The sequence below is a fragment of the Salarias fasciatus genome, chromosome 19 (genome assembly GCF_902148845.1).
Source record: "Salarias fasciatus chromosome 19, fSalaFa1.1, whole genome shotgun sequence".
NCBI classification, from domain to species: Eukaryota; Metazoa; Chordata; class Actinopteri; order Blenniiformes; family Blenniidae; genus Salarias; species Salarias fasciatus.
The window spans coordinates 18,626,655-18,649,100 of NC_043763.1; the positions used below are offsets into that span (position 1 = coordinate 18,626,655).

General features: G+C 40.6%; 2 protein-coding genes across 4 annotated transcripts; both read left to right on the forward strand.

Annotated features, from left to right (window-relative positions):
* Positions 1–1,412: 1,412 nt before the first annotated feature.
* Positions 1,413–21,920, forward strand: LOC115406536 (interferon-inducible GTPase 5-like). Its single transcript, XM_030116642.1, has 4 exons — positions 1,413–1,521; positions 17,805–17,969; positions 18,507–19,082; positions 20,439–21,920. Exons 3-4 carry the CDS (start codon positions 18,515–18,517, stop codon positions 21,059–21,061), a joined length of 1,191 nt encoding a protein of 396 aa, XP_029972502.1. The 5' UTR covers positions 1,413–1,521; positions 17,805–17,969; positions 18,507–18,514; the 3' UTR covers positions 21,062–21,920.
* Positions 1,434–9,057, forward strand: LOC115406533 (interferon-inducible GTPase 5-like). Of its 3 annotated transcripts, XM_030116636.1 has the most exons (5): positions 1,434–1,521; positions 3,747–3,829; positions 3,996–4,051; positions 5,812–6,387; positions 7,620–9,057. In XM_030116636.1, the coding sequence occupies exons 3-5, from the start codon at positions 4,006–4,008 to the stop codon at positions 8,255–8,257; spliced, it is 1,260 nt and encodes a 419-aa protein (XP_029972496.1). In that variant the 5' UTR covers positions 1,434–1,521; positions 3,747–3,829; positions 3,996–4,005; the 3' UTR covers positions 8,258–9,057. The 3 variants fall into 3 exon arrangements, with proteins under 3 accessions (XP_029972496.1, XP_029972497.1, XP_029972498.1); XM_030116638.1 differs by lacking the exon at positions 3,996–4,051 and having other exon boundaries at positions 1,440–1,521; XM_030116637.1 differs by lacking the exons at positions 3,747–3,829; positions 3,996–4,051 and having other exon boundaries at positions 1,439–1,521.
* Positions 21,921–22,446: the final 526 nt, after the last annotated feature.

Genomic DNA, 22,446 nt, shown 5'->3' on the forward strand with positions numbered 1-22,446 from the left:
TCAGATTTCAACTTGTTTTTGTTTTTTCTTTGTTGTCTGTATCCAGTTGTTTGTAGGCAGTCATGAAACAAAGTTTGATTTTTGTTTTCAAGGATATTTATATATATTTCATGTATATTCATGTACATTTCTTTTTCTCGCATCTTCAGATTGATTATCATTGTTCGTTGCTTTCACATGGGCACAGTGAGGATCTACAACAGTATCATTCAGATTTTAAAGATTTCTCTCTTTTGGTAACCGTTCTGCATAGGACTACAGTGTGTTATTTCATATTTTCATTGAAATATATTTGTTCATAACTTCACTAAGCAATACTTGTACTTTATGCATGTGAATTGAAAAAAATGTTCACGTGATGTGTGTGTGTGTGTGTGTGTGTGTGTGTGTGTGTGTGTGTGTGTGTGTGTGTGTGTGTGTGTGTGTGTGTTTGTGTTTGTCTGTCTGTGTGTGGTATTGAATGTCTGTGTTGTCATTTCCAGACCTCTCCACCTTTGTTCATTACTGCGTCCTTTTATCCCTTCAGTTTTCCCCATCACAAAGGTGCAGTTACATCATGCCAAAACCTCAAACACACAAAACACGTTTTACTCAGGCCCAACAACTCAACACTCAGTGTGGTTTGCAAACATAAAACATCATTCACATACTATACATTTGTGTTTCAAATAAGAAACATAACTTCTATCAAATAATTACATAATGTGTCACAAACAAACACAGCATGTTTTACACATGCAAAAAGAAACATTTCCTCAATTACAAAAAAAAAAATATATATATATATATATATATATATATATATATATATCCATTCTTCAAGTGCAAATGAAATCTTTCAAATAAAACCATAAAACCAATTCTTTCACGAGAACAAAATCTTGAATTTTTGTGAGGTTTTGGCATGATTTTAACTCCATAAATAAGCTACAATGTTCACCCACAAAAATGTTTTTGTAAAATTTGTAATACATGTATTTTTAAAATTCCACTTTCCATTTCAGCTATGCTTTGTAATTAGTCTGCTTTTGAACCAGTCAGCTGATCATTAGAACATTAAAAAAGTGACCTATTGACTGTCAAGTCCAAACAAAACCTAATTTTAGACAGAAAAACTAAAGAACACACCAGGAAGAAAGAAACCAAAAAGCAATGAAAAAAGTTTAAAGAGAGTAAAGAGGGTGAATAAAAACAAGAGCAAACAACAGGCAGCATCTACAAACTGTAGCCCATTTGATGCATGTATTCAGAAAAAATGTTATTATGATCTTTTAAATGAAGTTCATGATTCTGGACATGTTTATTAATATCACACAGACAGTGAGGATTCTTTCACTTTCTGTTGCTGTTAAACATTTTGGTTTTCCGTAAAGACGCCTCCTCCTCACGGACTCATATAAAGATCAGCTCTTTTTCTTTGTCACTCTTTCTCAAACAGACCGCCCTCCGTGTCTCTATCTCACTGTCGAAGCAGTCAGTCAGTGTTTCTTTTCCAGCTTCTGTTCTGTGGAGGAAATTCAAGTGAGTAAAACTCAAGTCTCATTTTGAATTTTGTGTAACAGATTTATCTGAGAAAAAGCAGAAACCATTCTAATGAAGTTGAATTTAAAAGTCAGTGTGTGTTTGTGTGTGTGTGTGTGTGTGTGTGTGTCTGTGTGTGTGTGTGTGTGTGTGTGTGTGTGCGTGTGTGTGTGTGCAGCTATAGTTGTGAGGACATTTTGTAAGGACCATGGGTTTATAACCTTACAAGTGAGAACAGTTTTGGAAAGTAAGGACATTCTTGCCGGTCCTCACTTTTCGACAGATCTTTTTCGGCCCTTTTGAGGGTTAAGACTTGATTTTTGGTTTAGGGTTACAATTGGGTTTAGGTTAGGTTTAGGGTACAGGTTAGGGTTAGGCATTAATTTTTGATGGTTAGGGTTAGGGTAAGGGGCTAGGAAATACATTATGTCAATGAGTGTCCTCACAACTATAGCTGTACAAACGTGTGTGTGTGTGTGTGTGTGTGTATGTGTGTGTGTGTTCTCGTATTTCTATCCTTGTTGGGGCCAAATGTCCCCACAAGGATAGCAAAACGTGGAACAACGTGCCTTGTGGGGACCTTTTTCCGGTCCTAAGTAGGAGAAACAGTGTTTTCTTGACCATGTTGTTACTGAAAAAAGTAAAAGTGCAAAAACATTTCTTTAGGGTTAGGCTTTGTTGTGGTGTGGGTTAGGGTTAGGGTTAGGGTTAGGGGCTAGACATGAATGGGAGTCAATGGACGGTCCCCACAAGGATAGAAATACAAGACTGTGTGTGTGTGTGTGTGTGTGTGTGTGAGCGTGCGTGCGTGTGTGCGTGCGCGGCCCACCACAATCTTAAAACAGAAGCAGGATAGAAGAATGAAGCAACTCATTAACCCTCAACAGCCCAAATCCAACCGGGATCATAATACATATTTATAAAAGGCAATTTCAGACTATTTGTCCAGTCCAAAAACTTTCGCAATCTTCAGGGGCGACAGTAGCTCAGTTGGTAGAGCGGGTCATCTTATAACCGGAATGTTGGCGGTTCGATCCCCGCTCCCACAGGTGTAAAACTGTCGTTGTGTCCTTGGGCAAGACACTTCACCCACCTTGCGTGTGAATGTAGTGTGAGAGTGAATGGTGGGTGGTGGTCGGAGGGGCCGATGGCGCAGATTGGCAGCCTCGCTTCCGTCAGTCTGCCCCAGGGCAGCTGTGGCTACAGTAGTAACTTACCAGTATGGTGTGAATGGGTTAATGTGATATTGCAGTGTGAAGCGCTTTGGGCTCTGTCACGCAGGGTAAAAAGCGCTGTACAAGTGTATACCATTTACCATTCAGAAGTTAAAGGAGTGCACCACAAGTTACGTCAGTAACATTCCTGAACTGTCCAGACAAGAATTCCAAGAGATTTCATAATTGCTTTATTTATCATAGTTTTCGATGAAATTTGCAGAAGATGTGCCATTTTCATCAGCTATTTGTGTTTTAGCAATCGAAAAAAACTGTAAGAAAAAAACACATTTTTGGGGTGGACATCTTAAATTTTACAGCCACCATCTAGGAATTTTGCCTGCCCAGAACAATTCTGGCTATATGTGCAGTTATGCGCTCCACTAATGTGAAGATCAGGTCCCTTTCACTTCATTTCCACAGTGACAGACGCAGAGTTGCATGTGGACATATTTCTATTTGGACGGTGTAAACTGTTTTATCCATATGTATTTTTTTAAAACATGTGTGTGTGTGTTTTTTTTAAAATTTAATCTTTTTTAATTAGTTTTCGAATTATAAATGTGCTTTGTGATTAGTCTGTCTTTGAACAAGTCAGCCAATCGTAGGAAAATTAAAAAAGGGACCCATTTACTGTCAAGTCCCAAAAAAAATCTAATTTTAGACAGAGCAGAGTAAAACTTACCAACACACCAGGAAGAAAGAAACCAAAAGAGGAAAAAAAAATTTAAAGAGAGTAAAGAGAGTAAATGAAAACAAGGTGGCCTGTGGCCACCTTGCCCTCGGGGGCTCGGTCCCTAACAAGAGCAAACAACAGGCAGCATGTAACTGCAGCCCACTTGATGCACATATTTAAAAAATGTTCATATGATCCATCTGGACACATTTATTAATATCACACAGACACTTTCTGTTTCTGTTAAAAAGTTTGGTTTTCTGAAAAGCCGCCTCCTCCTCTTCACGGACTCATATAAAGATCAGCTCCTTTTTGCCCCAATCATTCTCAAACAGACTGTCCTCCGGGTCTCTTACTCACTGTAGAAACAGACAGACAGTGTTTCTGCTCCAGCTTCTGGTCTGTGGAGGAAATTCAAGTGAGTAAAATTCAGTCTCATTTTGAATTTTGTGTAACTGATTTATCTGAGAAATAGAAGAAACCATGCTAAAGAAGTTGAACTGAAAGGTGTGTGTGTGTGTGTGTGTGTGTGTGTGTGTGTGTGTGTGTGTGTGTGTGTGTGTGTGTGTGTGTTTCCTGTAAAGGACTGTTTTCATGTCAGCTGACATCAGTTGTAGCCCAGAAGCAGGACTGAAGGCTGGTAGGATTTATTTGGAGTAATCTTATTAACCCCCAATAACCCAAATCCTACCTGCAGAATCAAAATACTACTAATTTTATGACTGGCATTGTCAAGTTCTCTGTGCCATTGCAGACTTGAACAGAACATTTTCTTCGTGGGATTTTCCACAGGATTTCACTCAAAGAACTAGTCCAAGTTTTCTTTCAATCTTTTGTTGTAATCACATCAGGTTTCTATGAGGCCCTAAAGAGAATTCAATTGCCAATGCCAGTTTGAGGGCGACAGTAGCTCAGTTGGTAGAGTGGGTCGTCTTATAACCGGAAGGTCGGCGGTTCGATCCCCGCTCCCGCAGGCATAAAACTGGCGTTGTGTCCTTGGGCAAGACACTTCACCCACCTTGCCTAGTATGAAAGTTGCGAGAGTGAATGGTTGGTGGTGGTCGGAAGGGCTGATGGCGCAGATTGGCAGCCTCGCTTCTGTCAGTCTGCCCCAGGGCAGCTGTGGCTACAGTCGTAGCTTACCACCACCGAGTATGGTGTGAAAGGGTTGATGTGATATTGCAGTGTGAAGCGCTTTGGGCTCTGTCATGCAGGGTAAAAAGCGCTATACAAGTCCATTTACCAATTTATTTTTTAAAGGGGGTTTTATGCGCACGCGTAAAAGTTTTAAGGCCGCGCGTGAAGTTGTTTACATGCTCACGTAAAAGTCCATGCGGATCCCTCCCTGGACGCAGCCCAAATTTTGAGACCACGTTGCGCGTACGCCGGTCTCACTGTTAAACGCATGTGCCAGAGCGCCACAGCAAATAAACCATGACGGACGCTAACTTTGAGAAGTGACTCTGTGAAGCCCTCAGGCTGTAGATCCGTCTGCAAAGACACCCAGGCCTAATTTATCAAACGATCGTATGTCAATAAACTGCAGGGTTCTGTTTATCTTTCCAGGATCTCCGCCATGATGACGGCTGGTTTTGGCCCACCTAAAAGTTTTACGTGAACACGAAAAACTCCTTTAAAAAAAACAAAAAACAAAAACATGTCCCTTTATAAGGGCTCTATAAGTTTTAGTTCCAGTACCAGTTTAGATTTCTTGAGCCTTTTAAGTTTCTTTAGATTTCTATAATATTCTTTGGCTTTTGTGAGAGTGTGTGTTCTCGTTTACAGCAAAGACTGTACTTTCTCCGTAGACTCAAACTGTATGGTGTGGACAAAAGCATCAAATTCTGATTTTGTCAGGCGGCACTAGAGAGCTCAGTCCGATACAGGATGGGATGGCTACCGTCCTTGCAGTCGATTCATGAACAAAGTGTTGTGAGGCAAGCCCCAAGTAGAGTGACCGAACCATCATCTGTCCTTTACTCAGAAAACGAGCTCACACCCTCGGGCAGACGATACTGAGTCCCCGACTACAAACTCACCCGTTTTAACAATTCATTTGTTCCAACCGCCATCAAACTCCTAAACAATGCTGCTTGAGGCCAGAGATTTTCAACACTTTTTATAGTGGTTTTACTAATTTTACCATGTGGTGTATGTATGTGTTCTGTGTCATGTGATGGGACATCTGCAATGCTGTTATGTAATTGTAGTGGAGAGGCTTTTGTTCGTTGCCTCTGTGACTGACAGCATTTATGGCACAGTGACTGAACCCAAGACAAATTTACCCAAGTGGGAAAATAAAGTATCTTGCATTGTGTTAAATTATATTGTATTTCAAGGCTTGTTTGTACCTTGAAATCTGTATGACAAGAAAATGATGGCTATTCCTATTTTTATCAGTTCCTAAGATGGACATGGAAGATCAGTGGGATGTCATTACAAAAGAAGAACTACTCCAAATTCAAGAAGAAATGGAGAAAAGTCCTGATAAAGGACTTGCAAAGATCAATGAGTATTTGGAGAAGCAGAACAACACTCCACTGAACATCGCCATCACTGGAGAATCTGGCTCTGGAAAATCCACCTTCATTAATGCTTTCAGAGGCATTAATGACAGCGATGAAGGAGCCGCCCCGACTGGACCTGTTGAAACCACCGTAGTGGTCGAATCGTATCCTCATCCGAACCATCCCAATGTCACATTGTGGGATCTCCCTGGTGTTGGAACCCCCAACTTCCCAGCTGATGAGTACTTGGAGAAGGTTGGATTTGAGAGGTTTGACTTCTTCATCATCATCGCAGCCTTTCGCTTTAAAGAAAACGATGTGAAACTCGCTCTGGAGATCAAGAGGATGGGGAAAAAGTTCTACTTTCTTCGTTCAAAGATCGACAGTGATATAAGCAACGAGGAAAGACGAAAGAAAAATTTCAACAGACAGAAGACTCTCGACGACATCAGAGAAAACTGCATTCAAGGTAAATGCACTTTTTAATTCGCTTTAAGTATTTATCATGTTCAATATTCAACAGAGGATTTGTTTGATGTGTTTTGAACTGACTCTTAATTTAACACAGAGAAGTTTTTTCTACTAGTGAAACAGCTCAAAGAATGTAGTTTTACGGTGAAGATTGATGTATGCCAGATCTTTTGCAGCTCCCGTCCTGTATGGGACTAAATCAAACAGATGAGGATTGGACCAGAGAAGCAAAATTTTAACTTTACATTGAGGCATATCTTAATTCGCATGTCTTAAATAAGAATTAATTAATCTCATATCTAACACTATAGTTACAGACTATGAATTCAGTAAAATAATAAGACATATTAAAACTTTACTGTCGAAGCACAGACACACAGTGCACATTGTGGAGTTGTGAAAGTTTTCACTGACTCCATTTGACCTGCTGTCCTGGGCATGTGCAGTCGCTCATGAGGCTGAAAGGGGAAATGCCAGAGAGATGATATCAACAACAAAACTAGAAACTCCCCTTAACTGCTGCAGCACATTGAGAAGCTTCTCCATGGAGCCCCTCCACCCATTAAATATCTGGTGCTGCAGCTGTAACAGGCAAAGAAGACCGAAAACCACGCTATCACATGGCGGCCATGTTTTCATGACTATTGGATTTGACAACTTTGGAAGCTTCATGGTGACATTATTACATTCACTCCCACCCCCTGCCATTTTTTCCTGTGCAGACTGACTCCAAGTTGAAACCCTTTTCTTTGCGGCATTTACTGAACCCAGCAACACATCAATATTTCAGTGTTTTTATAAAGTCATCTCAACAGACCACAGGAGCTTCCTCAGCTCAAACTTGTGGCAAACAGCGATGTTCACACTGAATTCAGACCTTTAGGAGCTTCAAGTTCACTCCTTCAGGTCATCCTGGAGATGTTTACTCCGTCCAGTCTACAGTTCAGTTGTGCTTTTACACCGACACAGCAGCACTGCACTAGGATTGAAAACCAACGAAATTGAACAAAACACAGTTTGTGTGAAAGCTTCCTCACATTAAAACAGTTCTTCTGTCACTTTATACCGGTCTGTAGTTTTAATTTCAATGTCTCCACCTGCAAAGTGCCAAAATTTTCTTTAGAGCACAGGGGCCCAAGAGAAAACATTTGGGAACCACTGGATTATAGTCTCAATGTTGTTGCTGTTCAAGTCTTTCCAACAAAATGGTTTTCTGTTTCTTTGACACAGGTCTTCGTGATCAAGGCATTGACGATCCACAGGTCTTCCTGGTGTCCAGCTTTGAGCTCCACCAGTTTGATTTCCATTTGCTGGAGGAGACATTAGAGAGAGAGCTTCCTGCACACAAGAGGAACGCTTTTCTCTACGCTCTGCCCAATATCAGCAAGGAGATCATCAAGAAGAAGAAGGAAGCTTACCAAGCACAAATCAAGTATCACGCTGCCGTGTCTTCAGTTGGAGCAGCTGTGCCGGTCCCTGGACTTTCCACTGCTGTTGATCTGGCCTTGGTGGTGGGCGTTGTCACACAATATGTGAACGGGTTCGGGCTTGATAAGGAGTCACTGGAGAGGCTTTCTGTCTCCTCAGGTGTGCCATACTCTGAACTTGTTTCTGTCATGACTTCAAAACTGGGAGGAACAACAATCACCCCAGAGCTCATCAAGAAGGTGTTGAGCCAACTTGCGCTGGAAGCAGTATTAATGGTTGCAGAGGAAGTATCCAGATTCTTCCTTTTTATTGGGATTCCAGTTGCCATGTGCCTCTCTGGTTATGCCACTTCCAGAATTCTGAATTTTTTTCTCGACCAGGTTGCGGAAGATGCTCAGAGAGTGTTTGAAAAGGCCGTTGAAAAAAACAGTGAAGTGTGATTCTGTGACACATCTCAGAGTGGTGTGCACTCAAGTTAATCTGAGCAGATAGGAGTTAAATATGAGCGTAAAACAAGAGTGTGATCTGAATATCTGGATAAACTACATGCAAAGATAAGGGCTACTCATTTATAATAACAAGGATTAGTGAATTAGTTTCATGTTAAATTTCAACACTTTTGTTGACGCACATGATGACATTCGTTGAAACATCTGAACCAGCATAATCAATAGATGTCTTCAGGTTATAGTGTGATATAATGTGGAGGGATTATAGACTAAAACGATATAAATGACAATCTCCTCTTATAATTATGTGACCTTTGTTAGTCCTTTGAGGTTGATTTGTTTTACTGGATCATTATGATGTGTGTATATTATTAGTCTTCACTGACCTGTCGTGATCATTTTGAGAATGTACAACCTTTCTTTGTGTATATCCCGTTGAAATCTGTAAGCAGTCATGTAACAATTTTTGTTATAGCTAATGTTATCAGTTTGGTTTGAAGAGACAGTGATGTGTATGCTTGGGTCTTCAGATGGTTTATTATTGTTGGTATGTGGGCACATTGAGGGTCCATAACTTCAGTCTTTCAGATTTTGATTATTTCTGTCAATTATCAATGAACAGCGTTCAAACATCTTTTTACCCAATAATGAAAGTCAAGCAATAATAATAATGCCCATTTTTGATTGAAATATTTTTTTAAGCGAGCTTCTTTATTTTATTATAAAATCATTTGTAACAAGGACATATATTTTACTATACATTAATAAAGGCACCTTTGCTGTCATCTTTCTATCTTTCTTCTACAGTGGCTTCTTTCATGTTTTTATGTGGTTTTATATCAGTGCCAAAAGGTCCTGAAGAGGTAAATCATAAGACTAACACAGAAAGAGGACCATTATCACACACATATTTCCAAACATGGCTCTATTTGAGCCACAGACTTTTAATATTAGTAGAAAATGGGGAAGAAGAAACTAGTTAAATTATAATAAAAATAACATGTTTGATATGAAATGACTGCTTTCAGCAATGATGTAGTAGCAGGCTCAGACTGGCTGATCAGGAGGACCAGGACCAATCCCGGTGGGCCAGTGTCATGCCAAAACTTGATTTCTGCCAGAAAGTGATTTCAGGTCAGCGGAATCCATTTTTGGCAAGCAAAATAAGTTGATTTTGACATTGTAATGTCCCATTACTCATTTTTCAAGTGGTATAAAGTATTGGTTATGTTCAAATGTTGTAAATCTGACTCTGCTGTGTTATGTTAAATCATTTTGGGGCAAAATATCCCTCTATATGCAATACCAGAGGAATTAATCAATTTTTGACAAGCAAAATACGTTGATTTTGACATTGTAATGTTCCTTTACTCAATTTTCAAACAGTACAAAGGCACTGCTTGGGATCAAATTACTCTGTGGAGCAATCTACTGATTTTGGTGCAGAAAAAAAGAACATATAGAACACCTCAGTGACACATATCTTTATTAATGTAATTACAAGCCAGATTAAAATCACCAACTCGCCTATTTAACAGTGATATAAGGCAACTGGACGTACAGGAGGCTATCAAACACAAACACAAATAAACATTGTTAGATGAGCATAAACAAACTTGCTGGAGCCCGATGAAGACTGCTGCAGAGCCACAGAAGCTTTTCAGCTGTCCGCGGACCGCAAATCAGTTTTTGGCAGGCAATCACTTTTTGACACGACACCGGTCTGATAGGGCCGCAAGCATAGACGTAATAAAGAGTAGACCCCGCATCGGCCGCTACCACGGATGAGCGCCGTCGATAAATGCGGCCGCCATCTTGGTCTGGTCGCCCGCCTCACTCTGAACCGCTGTTTGACCGGCGCAATGAAGTCTCAGCGCATTAAATGAACCATAGTTCTCTCAATACAACACAATTTTTTTTAATCTGCAAACTATTTGACAGTGAAAGTGTGTACAGGTGTGCCAAAGTTACAGTATTCAACGAGAAGGGATTTGTCACCAATGCTTATGTTTTGGCCAAAGCAAGCCAAATATGAAAGCTTTCTTAACTGCTTTTGTGGCAGAATCATGGGCAGAATTAAGAACTGGAATAGCCGGAGATGAAATGGGCAGATTCTGAACACGTGGAGAATACAAGCAAAGTTATACCCCTTTTCTCACACAGTGTGTCCAAAAACAGCAAGCGTGCACGCTACGTCGATGTCAACACGTAAATTTGCAACGTCGAACTGGGTCTGCCATGAGGAGCTGATTACTAACTGGTTTAAACAGGTTTTTTGGCCAGTGGGAAAGAGGTATTAGTTTACTCCTGTGTTCCTCAGATTCAGTTGCCCGGCCCCTCCTGAGAAAGGATGTGACTTCTGTCTTGTCACTGGTGGTGTGGCAGAGGAAACCCCAGAACCGCGTAAAGGACAGAGATGATTCATTTCCAGCATGCTATGCTGGCAGAACCGGCTAATCCTGTTACGGGCATGAAAGGCCCATCCCTTTAACGAACTTGAAATTTTCAAGATGATTACTGGATTTTTTCCTTATTACCAACACACTGTCTCCCTGGGTGCCTCTAAGGAGATTACAGCTCTGTGGCTTGACAGTAAAGCACCATCATGAAGCACAGGAAGCACCATTATGTATTTGTTATTAAACTATAATGCAGCACTGCTCCGATGTTAAACCACTTGATTTTCAGCAGAATAGTCACATTTTTTGGGCAACTGCACTTTCGAAGTATGCATTTTGTGTTTTGTAAGATGTATTGCTTTTTTTTTTCTTCTTTTTGCTGAACTTATGAAACATTTCATAACACTGACACTGAACCCCAAACTTCTCCCAGTGGATGGACCGAGTATCTTGCATGGCAGATGCCTCCATGGGTGTGTGAATGTTTGTGTGAATGGGTGAATGTGATGTTGCAGTGTGAAGCACTTTGAGCGACGCTCAAGCAGTGTGAAAAGCGCTGTATTAGTGTAATCCATTTACCATAACAACTGCAAGAATCATTATCTGTGTACTCTACACACCAAACATATTTTCATAAATAGGTTTAAGTGCATTTTCATGGTAATACTATTGAACATTTTCCAAAACACTGTCCTGAAACACAAATAAACTGTAAACTTCACTTCATAATTAGACTCAAATGTAACTAAAAATACACTCAACCTTAATATTACAGTGATGATATTAAAATGTGTACTTTTAAAATATACTTTCAGTGTGTATTACAATGACAATTTTGAGCATGTATTTACAAAAATATTCATTTGTAAATGCGTAAAAACAAAATTCAAATAGTACTCTGTCAAAACTAGACAACTTTCACTGAGTGTCTGAGGAGTCTCGTCAGACATTTCATCAGCGATCCAATTCACTTTCCCTCTCTTCAGTCCAACTTACAGGAAAGGCCTGAAATCACACCACACCCAACACACTGCCCAGGTAGATGAACAGTTTTTTTTTCTATTTTTTTGTCTATTTGATTTAGTTAATCTTTTTTCAGAGCTCTGATTCAAACGTTTTCTTAATTTGATTTTGTTCTTGAAAGAAACTCAGTGAAGAGGAAACAAATTTTCCCAACTGAAAAGATGAAGAAGTCCATAAAGAAGGACACAAATGAATCAAATTGGACTAAAAAATGAGAAGTTCACAGAGATCTTTGTTGACCTTGGTAAATAAATGCCAGCTATATATTCTCACTGCTCTGAACAGGTGTCGTAGTCTTTTGTCTATTCTCCTTATTTAAAAAGAATCTCTGATGTGTATCACATTTAAATGTGTCAGCGACAGATTACAAGAACTTAGTTTTTAGAAGATTTTTGTACATTAAAAGTGCTGTAGGCAGGATTCGGCATCTCCGCCATCTTGCTTGGGTTTACCTAAGCAAGATGGAGATTTGACCCATCTAAGATGGCGATTTGAAACCCAGCACAGCCAATCCTGTCCTGTTTTCTCTGACATCACGCCCTTACGCAAGTTAGGCCCCTCCCACAAGAACGTGTGATGAACGCCCCTCGACCAATCACGGTTAGAGCCTCAGGGGCTCTTCTGATTGGTCAAAGATACCTGGAGCGGTCGAGATTCCTTTTCAGCTCAGAACAGAGACAGATGGAAACGCTGCACCCTTGTGGTAGTGCAATTATGCTACACTCCTAAAGGATTATCAATGGATACTCTGACATTTAATCCAAAGAAAACACAGAAACATCAGCATTGACTAGCAAAATCCTGCCTACAGCACTTTTAAGATAACCATAACGACCATGTGAGGTTCAACGTTGCCCTGTATATCTCTAAAAGCAGCAGGGTGCTCGCACAACAGGTTGTGTGGCTGCTGGTAAATGCAAATGGAAAGGTTTTACCAGTCAGGCGACATGTATTCAATGGCCGAGTTATTTGTTTGACAAATGTAAGGTGTGGCATGTGAATAGGATGAAATGCATGTCTCATCCTCAATGCGTGAGAGCTGAGAACGCTGCTGCTGGGAGGTTTGCGAATATGGCATGGTTGTGGAGTCGATCGAGACTGAGAGGCACTTGACAAATGCTCTGAATTTTCTAATCACTTGATGTTAATCACTAGGAAGCTCCTCTGCAACCAGGATATCTTTTCTGGAGGAGGGAAGATGGAGTAAAAATATTATCAGGTTTATCTGTCTATGGCATGATTAAAGTAAAACCATTTAAAGAATAAATGCAACAATGAGCAACTAAAAAAAGTACAGTAGCCTAATACTTACACTGGTCTCTGTAGCATGTTGGATGCTATGTTTTCTGGAGGGACAGGGAATTGAAAGAGTATGTTATTATGACCTTATCTTAAATATGAAGTTCACGATCGTTCTACATATCAAACAGACTTGGGACTTGATCAAACGTAACCTCACACACGATCTCCCCAAATACAGTTAATTAAATGTCAGAGAGGAGAACATCCTGGATCACTGTTACACCACACTAAGCAGTGCTTATCAAGCCGTCTCCCATGCTGCACTGGGACTCTCAGACCATGTGATGGTCCTGATTCCTGCATACAGGCAGAGACTGAAACTTTGTAAACCTGTTGTGCCGGAATCCAAACAGTGGACCAGTGAAGCAGTGGAGACTCTTCAGATGTGTTTGGACTGCACAGACTGGGACATTTTCAGGACTGCTACCAATACTCTGGATAAGTTACAGGAGCTGTGAAGTCCCACATCAGCTTTTGTGAGGACAGTTGTATTCATCCCACACCAGGGTGAGTTACAACAACGACAAACCCTGGTTTACAGCAAAACTCAGATGGCTCAGGTCAGACAAAGAGGCAGCTTTCAGGAGTGGAAACAAAGACAGCTTCAAAGAGGCAAAGCACATGTTTAGCAAGGAGGTGAGAAGAGCCAAACGTCTTTACTCCGATACCCCCTTCCCACTGGCCAAAAACCCATTTGAACTTGCTAAAAATCAGCTCCTCATGGCAGTGGGAAAGGCTTTTGACCCGGGTCGACTGACCCTGCAAGCGACCCAGGTTTTTATCAGCTCGCCTCCGATCGGCTTCAGTGGGAAAGCTAAACCCGTGAGAAATCCTTTATCAAGATGACCCAGCATTGGCAAGATAGCGAGATCAGAGAGCTTCTCTTGATCCGTGGGGAAGAGGAGATACAGATAAACGAGAGGTAAATACGAGTGTAACACAAGAGAACATAATCTGATTATCTGCATGAATTGAATGCAGTGATAAAGGCTACTCCTCTTTTATCTCCACAGTGATTCATGAATTAGTGTTAAGTAAAAATTCAGGACTTTTTACAACTAATGTTGATGTTCAGGATGACATTTGTTGAAACATCTGAACCAGCATAATGAACAGATGTTTTCAGATTATGGTGTGATATAATGTGGAGGGATTATAGATTAAAAAAATATGAATTACAATCTACACTTGTGTTACAGTTGTGTTACTTCTGTTTGAGTCTTTCCTGAGGTTGATTTGCATTACTGGGTCATAATGATGTTTATATTAATAAAGTTTTCACTGACCTCTAGTGGTCATATTGAGAATCTACAACCAGATAAAATATTCTGATTTTAATAAGTTATTTCATTTGTTAACCATTCTGCATAGGGCTACAGTGTTTTGTTTCAGATATTGTTATTCAAATATTGTTTGTCATAACTTCAGTAAGCAGTATTTGTAATTTATGCATGTGAATTGAAAAAATAATGTTCATGTGATGTGGTGGTTTGTGTGTGTGTGTGTGTGTGTGTGTGTGTGTGTGTGTGTGTGTGTGTGTGTGTGTGTGTGTGTGTGTGTGTGTGTTTGTTTGTTTGTGCATGCACTCTGGAAATCCCTTATTTTGGAATTCATGACTTTGCAAATCTTGTGGTATCTTTTATATTATATTTACTTTTATATATTTTTTTGTTGTAGTTAGAATGCAATTTGCCCTTTTTTAGGTCTGTATGCTGATTGTTATGGGATGGTGATGGTTTCTACATTGCACATGTTCAAATGTAAACATGACTATGTGTGCAGTCAATGCAACATAAGTAGGTTGTATTTGCATTGTCAAAAATAATTTTTAAACAAAATAAAGTTTGGTTGCACTGAAACAATGAGCACGTTTACATGGAGCAGTACAAGCTGATTATACGTGCAGCGGATTGTAAAATGTGTCATGTAAACGACCGAGTGGATCAGCTCGGAGCGGATCTTATTTTGGAGCCGATTTTACGAGGTGGTCTACGCCGATCGACAATCCGCTCCGTGTCCCTTGTAAACGCGCCTGACAGCGGAGCGGATTAAACAGGGGGAGTATTTGTTCTGCGCTTGCGTTCCCTCATAGTAGTGACGCGTGACGTGCCAGTAGGGAAGAATCACAGTCAAAAAACCAGCAGAAGAACGCCACGGTGGTTGAAAAACACTTTTTTAATAAAAAACCCCGACAGAAAAAACATTGGAGAGGCGAGATGGAACCAAATCGCGCAGCAGTGAGTTGTATAAAGAGTTCCATAGCAGAAATCGCTGGTGTTATGGATTAACTGGTTCCCGTGTTAACAAATGACGGAAAAGGTCTGTGTTGATTACAGCAGTTGTTAAAGTAAGACTCACAAAAGACTGAACGTATACACTCACTGTAACTGTCGATAACCGACGTTCGCAAGAACGACTACATGTTTCCATCATGTATTGGTCATGCCGGCTCGGCGCGGCGGTGCTCCAGCCAGGGGAGCAGCCGCTGCTTCAGCAGCGTATCATGGAGATGTTGGGACATTATTTGAGCAGATATCAGCAGATAAAAACACTCTGCTTGGCGCTGAGGACTGCTGAGGATTGCTGCAGAGCTAAAGACCTGAAAGTTCCTCGTGAGACTTTGTGCGCATGTCACAGGACGCTGTATAATCCGCTGTATAATCTGCTTCACCCTTTGTATGCTGTACATGAATACACTCGCGTTTAATACAATTGTTTACAGTCGGATTGAAAAAACACCCATGTAAACTGGGCCAAGTGTGTCTTTGCTCCTGGAGGTTTTTACCTTCAGATCCATTTTGCTCGGGCCCCCAAATTTCATGAAACGGCCCTGCCTGTACTGATGTCCATGCTCATATCTGTGTGTAACAACAGCTGTTGGTGTGTTAGATTGTGTGTGTGTAGTAGGTTTGTGGGATTGAATGTCTCTGTTGTCACTTCCAGACCTCTTCTCCACCCTTGTTCATTACTGTGTCCTTTATTTCCCTTCAGTTTTCACGTTACATAGGTGCAGTTAAAATCATGCCTCACCTCAAAAACACACAGAACGTGTTTTACTCGAGCCCAACAATTCACTCGGTGTGGTTTTCAAACAGAAAACATCATTCACAAACTATACATTTTGTTTCGGAAATAAGAAACATAACTATCAAATTAGGTCATCTGTCAGAAACAAATACAGCATGTTTTACACATGCAAAAAGAAATGACTCAATTTAAAAAAAATATCCTTCAAGTGCAAATTTAATATTTCAAGTAAAAACAATTCTACAACTATGAAGAACTGATTATTTGTGAATCCTTGAGTGTTTGTGAGGTTTTGGCATGATTTTAACTCCATAAATGAGCTACAGTTTTCACGGACATGTATTTTTTGTAAAATGTGTATATGTTGTATTTTTAAAATTCCACTTTCCATTACAGCTGTGTGTTGTAATTAATCTGCCTTTGAACAAGTCAGCTGATCATCAGAACATTAAAAAAAGGACCCATTTACTGTCAAGTCCAAATAAAACCTGATTTTAGTCAGAGCAGAGAAAAACTAATGAACACACCAGGAAGAAAGGAACCAAAAAGTGATGAAAATAAGTTTGAAGAGAGTAAATAGAGTGAATAAAAGAGCAAACAACAGGCAGCATCTACAAAATGTAGCCCACTTGATTCACATATTTAAAAAAAAAAATGTTCATGTGATCCATCTGGACATGTTTATTAATATCACACAGACAGTGAGGATTCTTTCACTTTCTGTTTCTGTTAAACAGTTTGGTTTTTCCGGAAAGCCTTCCTCCTCCTCTTCACTGACCGATATAAACATCAGCTCCTTTTCTTCCCCAATCATTCTCAAACAGACTGTCCTCCAGATCTCTAACTATAGAAAAAGTCAGTCAGTGTTTCTGCTTCAGCTTCTGGAAATCCGAGTAATATTCAGTGTCATTTTGAATTTATCAAAGAGATTTCTCTCAGAAACAGAAGAAACACCAATGAGGTGGAATTTAAAGGCCAATGCCTCAAGTCAAGTTTTTCCACTTGTAACATAACGATACTGGTATGGCGTTGAAATGTGGCGACTGTCCACCAGGCTCCACAACACCTGTGTGTGTTTCCTGTAATTGTGTGCACGTGTGTGTGTTTCCTGTAAAGGACTGTTTACATGTCAGCAGCTGATATCAGTTGTAGCCCAGAAGCAGGACTGAAGGCCGGAAGGATTCAGATGGATTTGGTGTGATTTCTTATTTGGAGTCGTCTCATTAACCCTCAATAACCCAGATCCTACCTGCAGATTCAAAAACACTGCTTATTTTATTTGACAGGCATTTTCACATTGAGCCCGGATGGCCCTCAGAGTTGTGTCAGCTCTCCATCCTTTTTACGCTTTACACAAAAGAATGCACAAACAATCACGCCGCGAACATTGTGTGAAAACTTTCTGATGATCCCACCATCCTCATCCCACAGCACAAAGATTCAAACCTGTCATCCTATTTTTCTGAAATCGAGCACTTTGTTTAATGGTGTAAAGCCCACCATGGCATCTTTAAAAACCTCATGTGAGAAAAAGCAAAGTAAAACTTATCAACACACCAGGAAGAAAGAAATCAGACGAGATGAAAGAAACATTTGGAGAGAATAAAGAGGGTGAATAAAAACGAGAGCAAACAACAGGCAGCATTTACACACTGCAGCCCACTTCATGCACATATTTAAAAAAAGATATGACTATCTTAGAAATGAAGTTCCTGATCCTTCTGGACGTGTTTATTAATATCACACAGACAGTGAGGATTCTTTCACTTTCTGTTTCTGTTCAACAGTTTGGTTTCCCGTAAAGCCGCCTCCTCCTCCTCACGGACTCATATAAACATCAGCTCCTTTTCTGCCCCAATCATTCTCAAACAGACTGTCCTCCGGGTCTCTATCTCACTAGAAACAGACAGTCAGTGTTTCTGCTCCAGCTCTGGTCTGTGGAGGGAATCGAAGTGAGTAATATTCAGTCTCGTTTTGATTTTTGTGTAACAGATATGAAGAAACAGAAAAAAAAACATGCTAATGAAGCTGAATTTAAAGGCCGGTGTGTGTGTGTGTGTGTGTGTGTGTGTGTGTGTGTGTATGTGTGTGTGTGTGTGTGTGTGTGTGTGTGTGTGTGTGTGTGTGTGTGTGTGTGTGTGTATGTGTGTGTGTGTGTGTGTGTGTGTGTGTGTGTGTGTGTGTGTGTGTGTGTGTGTGCACTCATGTTTCCTGCATGTTTCCTCCTTTAATCAGCAAACCCTGGATGGCTTGCATAAAAGGAAGAGTATTTTTCTTTTTTAATGAGTATTACTGATATTCTTCTGTAGATTTCTGCCCAGAGCTTCAAAGCATCTCTGAACATGTTGTATTCACCTGCTCTCAGCACCTCGAGAGCTTGAACAATAATTAACCACTTTTCAAACTGTTCACCAATTGTTTTCTCTTTGATGACAAGACTAGTCTGTACTTTGAAATCTTTGTTTCACAAGAAAATGTATTTTTCTCAGTTCCTAGGATGGCCACGGAAGATCAGTGGAGCTTCATTACAAGTGAACAGCAAATGCACATTAAAACAGCAATTGAGAAAAGTCTTGCTGAAGGAGTTGTAAAGATCAATGAGTATTTAGAAGAGCAGAACAACACTCCACTAAACATCGCCATCACTGGAGAATGTGGCTCTGGAAAATCCACCTTCATCAATGCTTTCAGAGGCATAAACGACAGCGATGAAGGAGCCGCCCCGACTGGAGTTGTTGAAACCACCACAGAGGTCAAAGCGTATCCTCATCCGAACCTCCCCAATGTCACATTGTGGGATCTCCCTGGTGTTGGAACCCCCAACTTCCCAGCTGATGGGTACTTGGAGAAGGTTGGATTTGAGAGGTTTGACTTCTTCATCATCATCACAGCCTGTCGCTTCAAAGAAAACGACGTGAGACTCGCTCTGGAGATCAGGAGGATGGGGAAAAAGTTCTACTTTCTTCGTTCAAAGATCGACTTTGATATAAGCAACGAGGAAAGACGTCAGAGTAACTTCGACAGACAGGAGACTCTCAAAGTCATCAGAGAAAACTGCACTGAAGGTAAATACAGTTTCTAAATAATGGGTGAAGTGTATTGTGTCCAATATTCACTTTAAGATTTTTTTGTTCTTTGTTTTCAATTCAATAATTTACTGTTACCACACAGGAGTTTTGTCTGTTTGCAAAAGTTTCTTTTACTGAGATACTTTAGTCCAGACGGTGTTTCTTACCTGAGACTCCAGACTGTCAGTGATGAACTGGTGACCTCTCCACTGTAAACTGGGAATAGAGCTGAACAACAGAAGAAGCAACAATGGATGGAGGAACTTGAAAGAGACGATGACCTGACAAATACAGGCTTCACTTTTCCATATTCAATGACATCATTCAACCTCCTGACCTGCTCAATTGTACCCCACTGACATCTGCAATTCTCTGCTTTTATCAATGTCAAAATGACCCTCCCTCGTCTGATCTAATCCCGCCCGGTCATCTTTTTTTCCCCACTTTTAACGTCCCTCATCTCTCTGAAACACCCATAACAGCCTCTATGAACAATTCTAGTCTGGGTTTCGTACCTGCCACTGATTTGAAACAGCTCTCTTCAAGATCACAAATGACCTCCTCATGGCAGCTGATTGGGGTTTACTTTCCATCCTCATCCTTTTCGATCTGAGTGTGGTCTTCAACACCATATCTCACCCCAGCTCTGGTTTTACTCCTACCTGTCAGACCATATTAAGTTTCTCTTTGTTTCCACTCTCACATCCAAAACCTCACTCAGTCTGCATATTTCCATACGTAACATAAATCAGCTCCACCCCTCTCTCACCCCTCATACCACTGTTAAGCAACGTGGTCACAAAATTTGGACTGCATGCAGACCTGAGCAGACAGGAATTGATGACGACTTTTACGTCACAGGGACCAAAGCAGAACGCCCAAACACGTGGACATGGGAAACATGAACCAGGTCCAGAACTCTGCCACCCACATCATCTAAACAACCCCGTCCTTCTGCCACATCCCCCCCATGCTCCAACAGCTTCACGAGCTCCCTGTCTGATCTCGTTCGCATTGCCACCCCTTCTCGCTCAGGTCTTCCTCCTCTCTCCACCTCTCTGTCCCCTCTGCCCATCTCGGCACTATGGAGAAGAGCTTCCAGTTGTTGCGCTCCCCAACAAGGGAATTCACTCCCACCTGACATCCGAAACTCTGATTTTCTACAAATCCATTCTCAAAACCCGACCGGTTGGTTCTGATCTGCGATGAACTTGATCTTTTTTATCTTGAACACTGGTGGTCCATTTTATTTTTTTAATTGCACTTGTTTATTTATTAATGGTCAGTCTCTTAGTGTTTTTTTTTTCTGTTCAGGTCTTTCTGATAAAATGGTTTTCTGTTTCTTTGACACAGGTCTTCTTGATCAAGGCATTGAGGCTCCACAGGTCTTCCTGGTGTCCAGCTTTGAGCTCCACCTGTTTGATTTCCATTTGCTGGAGGAGACATTAGAGAGAGAGCTTCCTGCACACAAGAGGAACGCTTTTGTGTATGCTTTGCCAAATATCAGCAAGGAGATCATCAAGAAGAAGAAGGAAGCTTACCAAGGACAAATCAAGTATCACGCCGCCGTGTCTTCAGTTGGAGCAGCTGTACCAATTCCCGGACTTTCTGTTGCTGTCGACGTGGCCTTGGTGAAAAAAGTTGTTGAGGACTATGTGACCGGGTTCGGGCTTGATGAGAGATCACTGAGGAGGCTTGCTGACTCCTCGGGTGTGCCGTACTCTGAGCTCGTTTCTGTCATGACGTCACAACTGGGAGCAACAACAATCACCCTCGAGCTCATCCAGAGGCTGCTGAGCCAACTTGCAAAGGAAGTGGCGTTAATGGTTGCAGAGGAAGTATCAAGATTCTTCATTGTTATTGGGATTCCAGTGGCAATGTGCCTCTCTGGTTATGCCACTTACAGAGTTCTGCATTTCTTGCTCGACCAGGTTGCTGACGACGCTCAGAGAGTGTTTGAAAAGGCCGTTAAATAAAGCACTGAAGTGCGATTCTGTGGCACATCTCAAAGTGGTGAGCACTCAAGTTCCTCTGATTAAATATGAGTGTAACACAAGAGTGTGGTCTGAATATGTGGATGATCTGCATGCAATGCTGAGGGCTACTCATTCATCACAACAATGCTTTTTGAATATGTTAACTTTTAGCACTTTTTGTTATTAATGTTGACGTGCATGATGACAATAGCTGGTGTGATATAATGTGGAGGGACTACAGGCAAAAGCAAAGCAAATCACAGCCTGCATGCATTTCATGTTTGGTTCAGTCTTTTTCTGAGGTTGATGCTGGATCATGATGATATGTGTACATTGTTAAAGTCTTCACTGATCTCGAGTAATTCTATTGATGATGTAGAACCAGGAAAGAAAAAAATTTAGATTTCTTCTTTCCCCCCCCCCCCCCCCCCCTCAGAATCCATTTGAATTTTATTTCGTTTTTGTCCATATCATTCATTTGGTTTCAAGAGACAGTGATGTGTTTTCTTTGGCCTTCAGATTGATTAGATTATTATAGTTTATTTCTTTCATGGGGGCAGATTGAGAGTCTGGAACAGTTATTATTCAGGTTTTGATGATCTCTCTCAGTTGTTCATGAATGTTTTAACTTTCAAAGGTTTTTTACTCTATAAAGTCAAGTAATCATAATAATCATAATACACATTTTTGTTTCACATTTTTTGCGCATGCTTCCTTACAATATAAAATCATTTGTAACCAGGACATACAGGACATTTCATGATATCAAAATAAAAACACTTTTGCTGTCAAGTCACTACTTTCAGCTGTGATGTGCCAATGACTCATTGCTATAATAAAATCAAAAAGAGTGCTTCAATGATCGAAGTTTCAGTGGCCTGTGTGGGATTAGAATTTTTCAGTGTTTCCTATATATAAACAATGGTGAACAGAACCATGATCCAGTTAACAGGTCATGAAATAATGTTTTCATATAACCATATTCACATAACAGTGCTGCAAATTTCTCTCTCTCCTGAGTCTGTTGTAACGGATATTTCGGTTACGTTATCACCACTGAGGTGAGTATGTTAAGCAGCCTAGTCAAAAGATTCTGGGTTTGACTACTGGAGGGCGGAGGAAAGTAAAACACAACACCAGGTAAGTTTAAGTGCAAGCATAATATATTAACAGTGCTGCAAAATTCTCTCTCTCATGAATCTGTACAAGAATCTATATGCAGTATCTCAAGAACCGTAATCGATACAGACATGTACTTGGTACCAAAATATCTGCAAGACCCAAGTTTATATTCAACTTTAATACATTTATGGGACATAAAATCAACGTATGGGGAATTATTAAGAAAAAAACATTTTTGAGGTGGACATCTTAAATTTCACGGC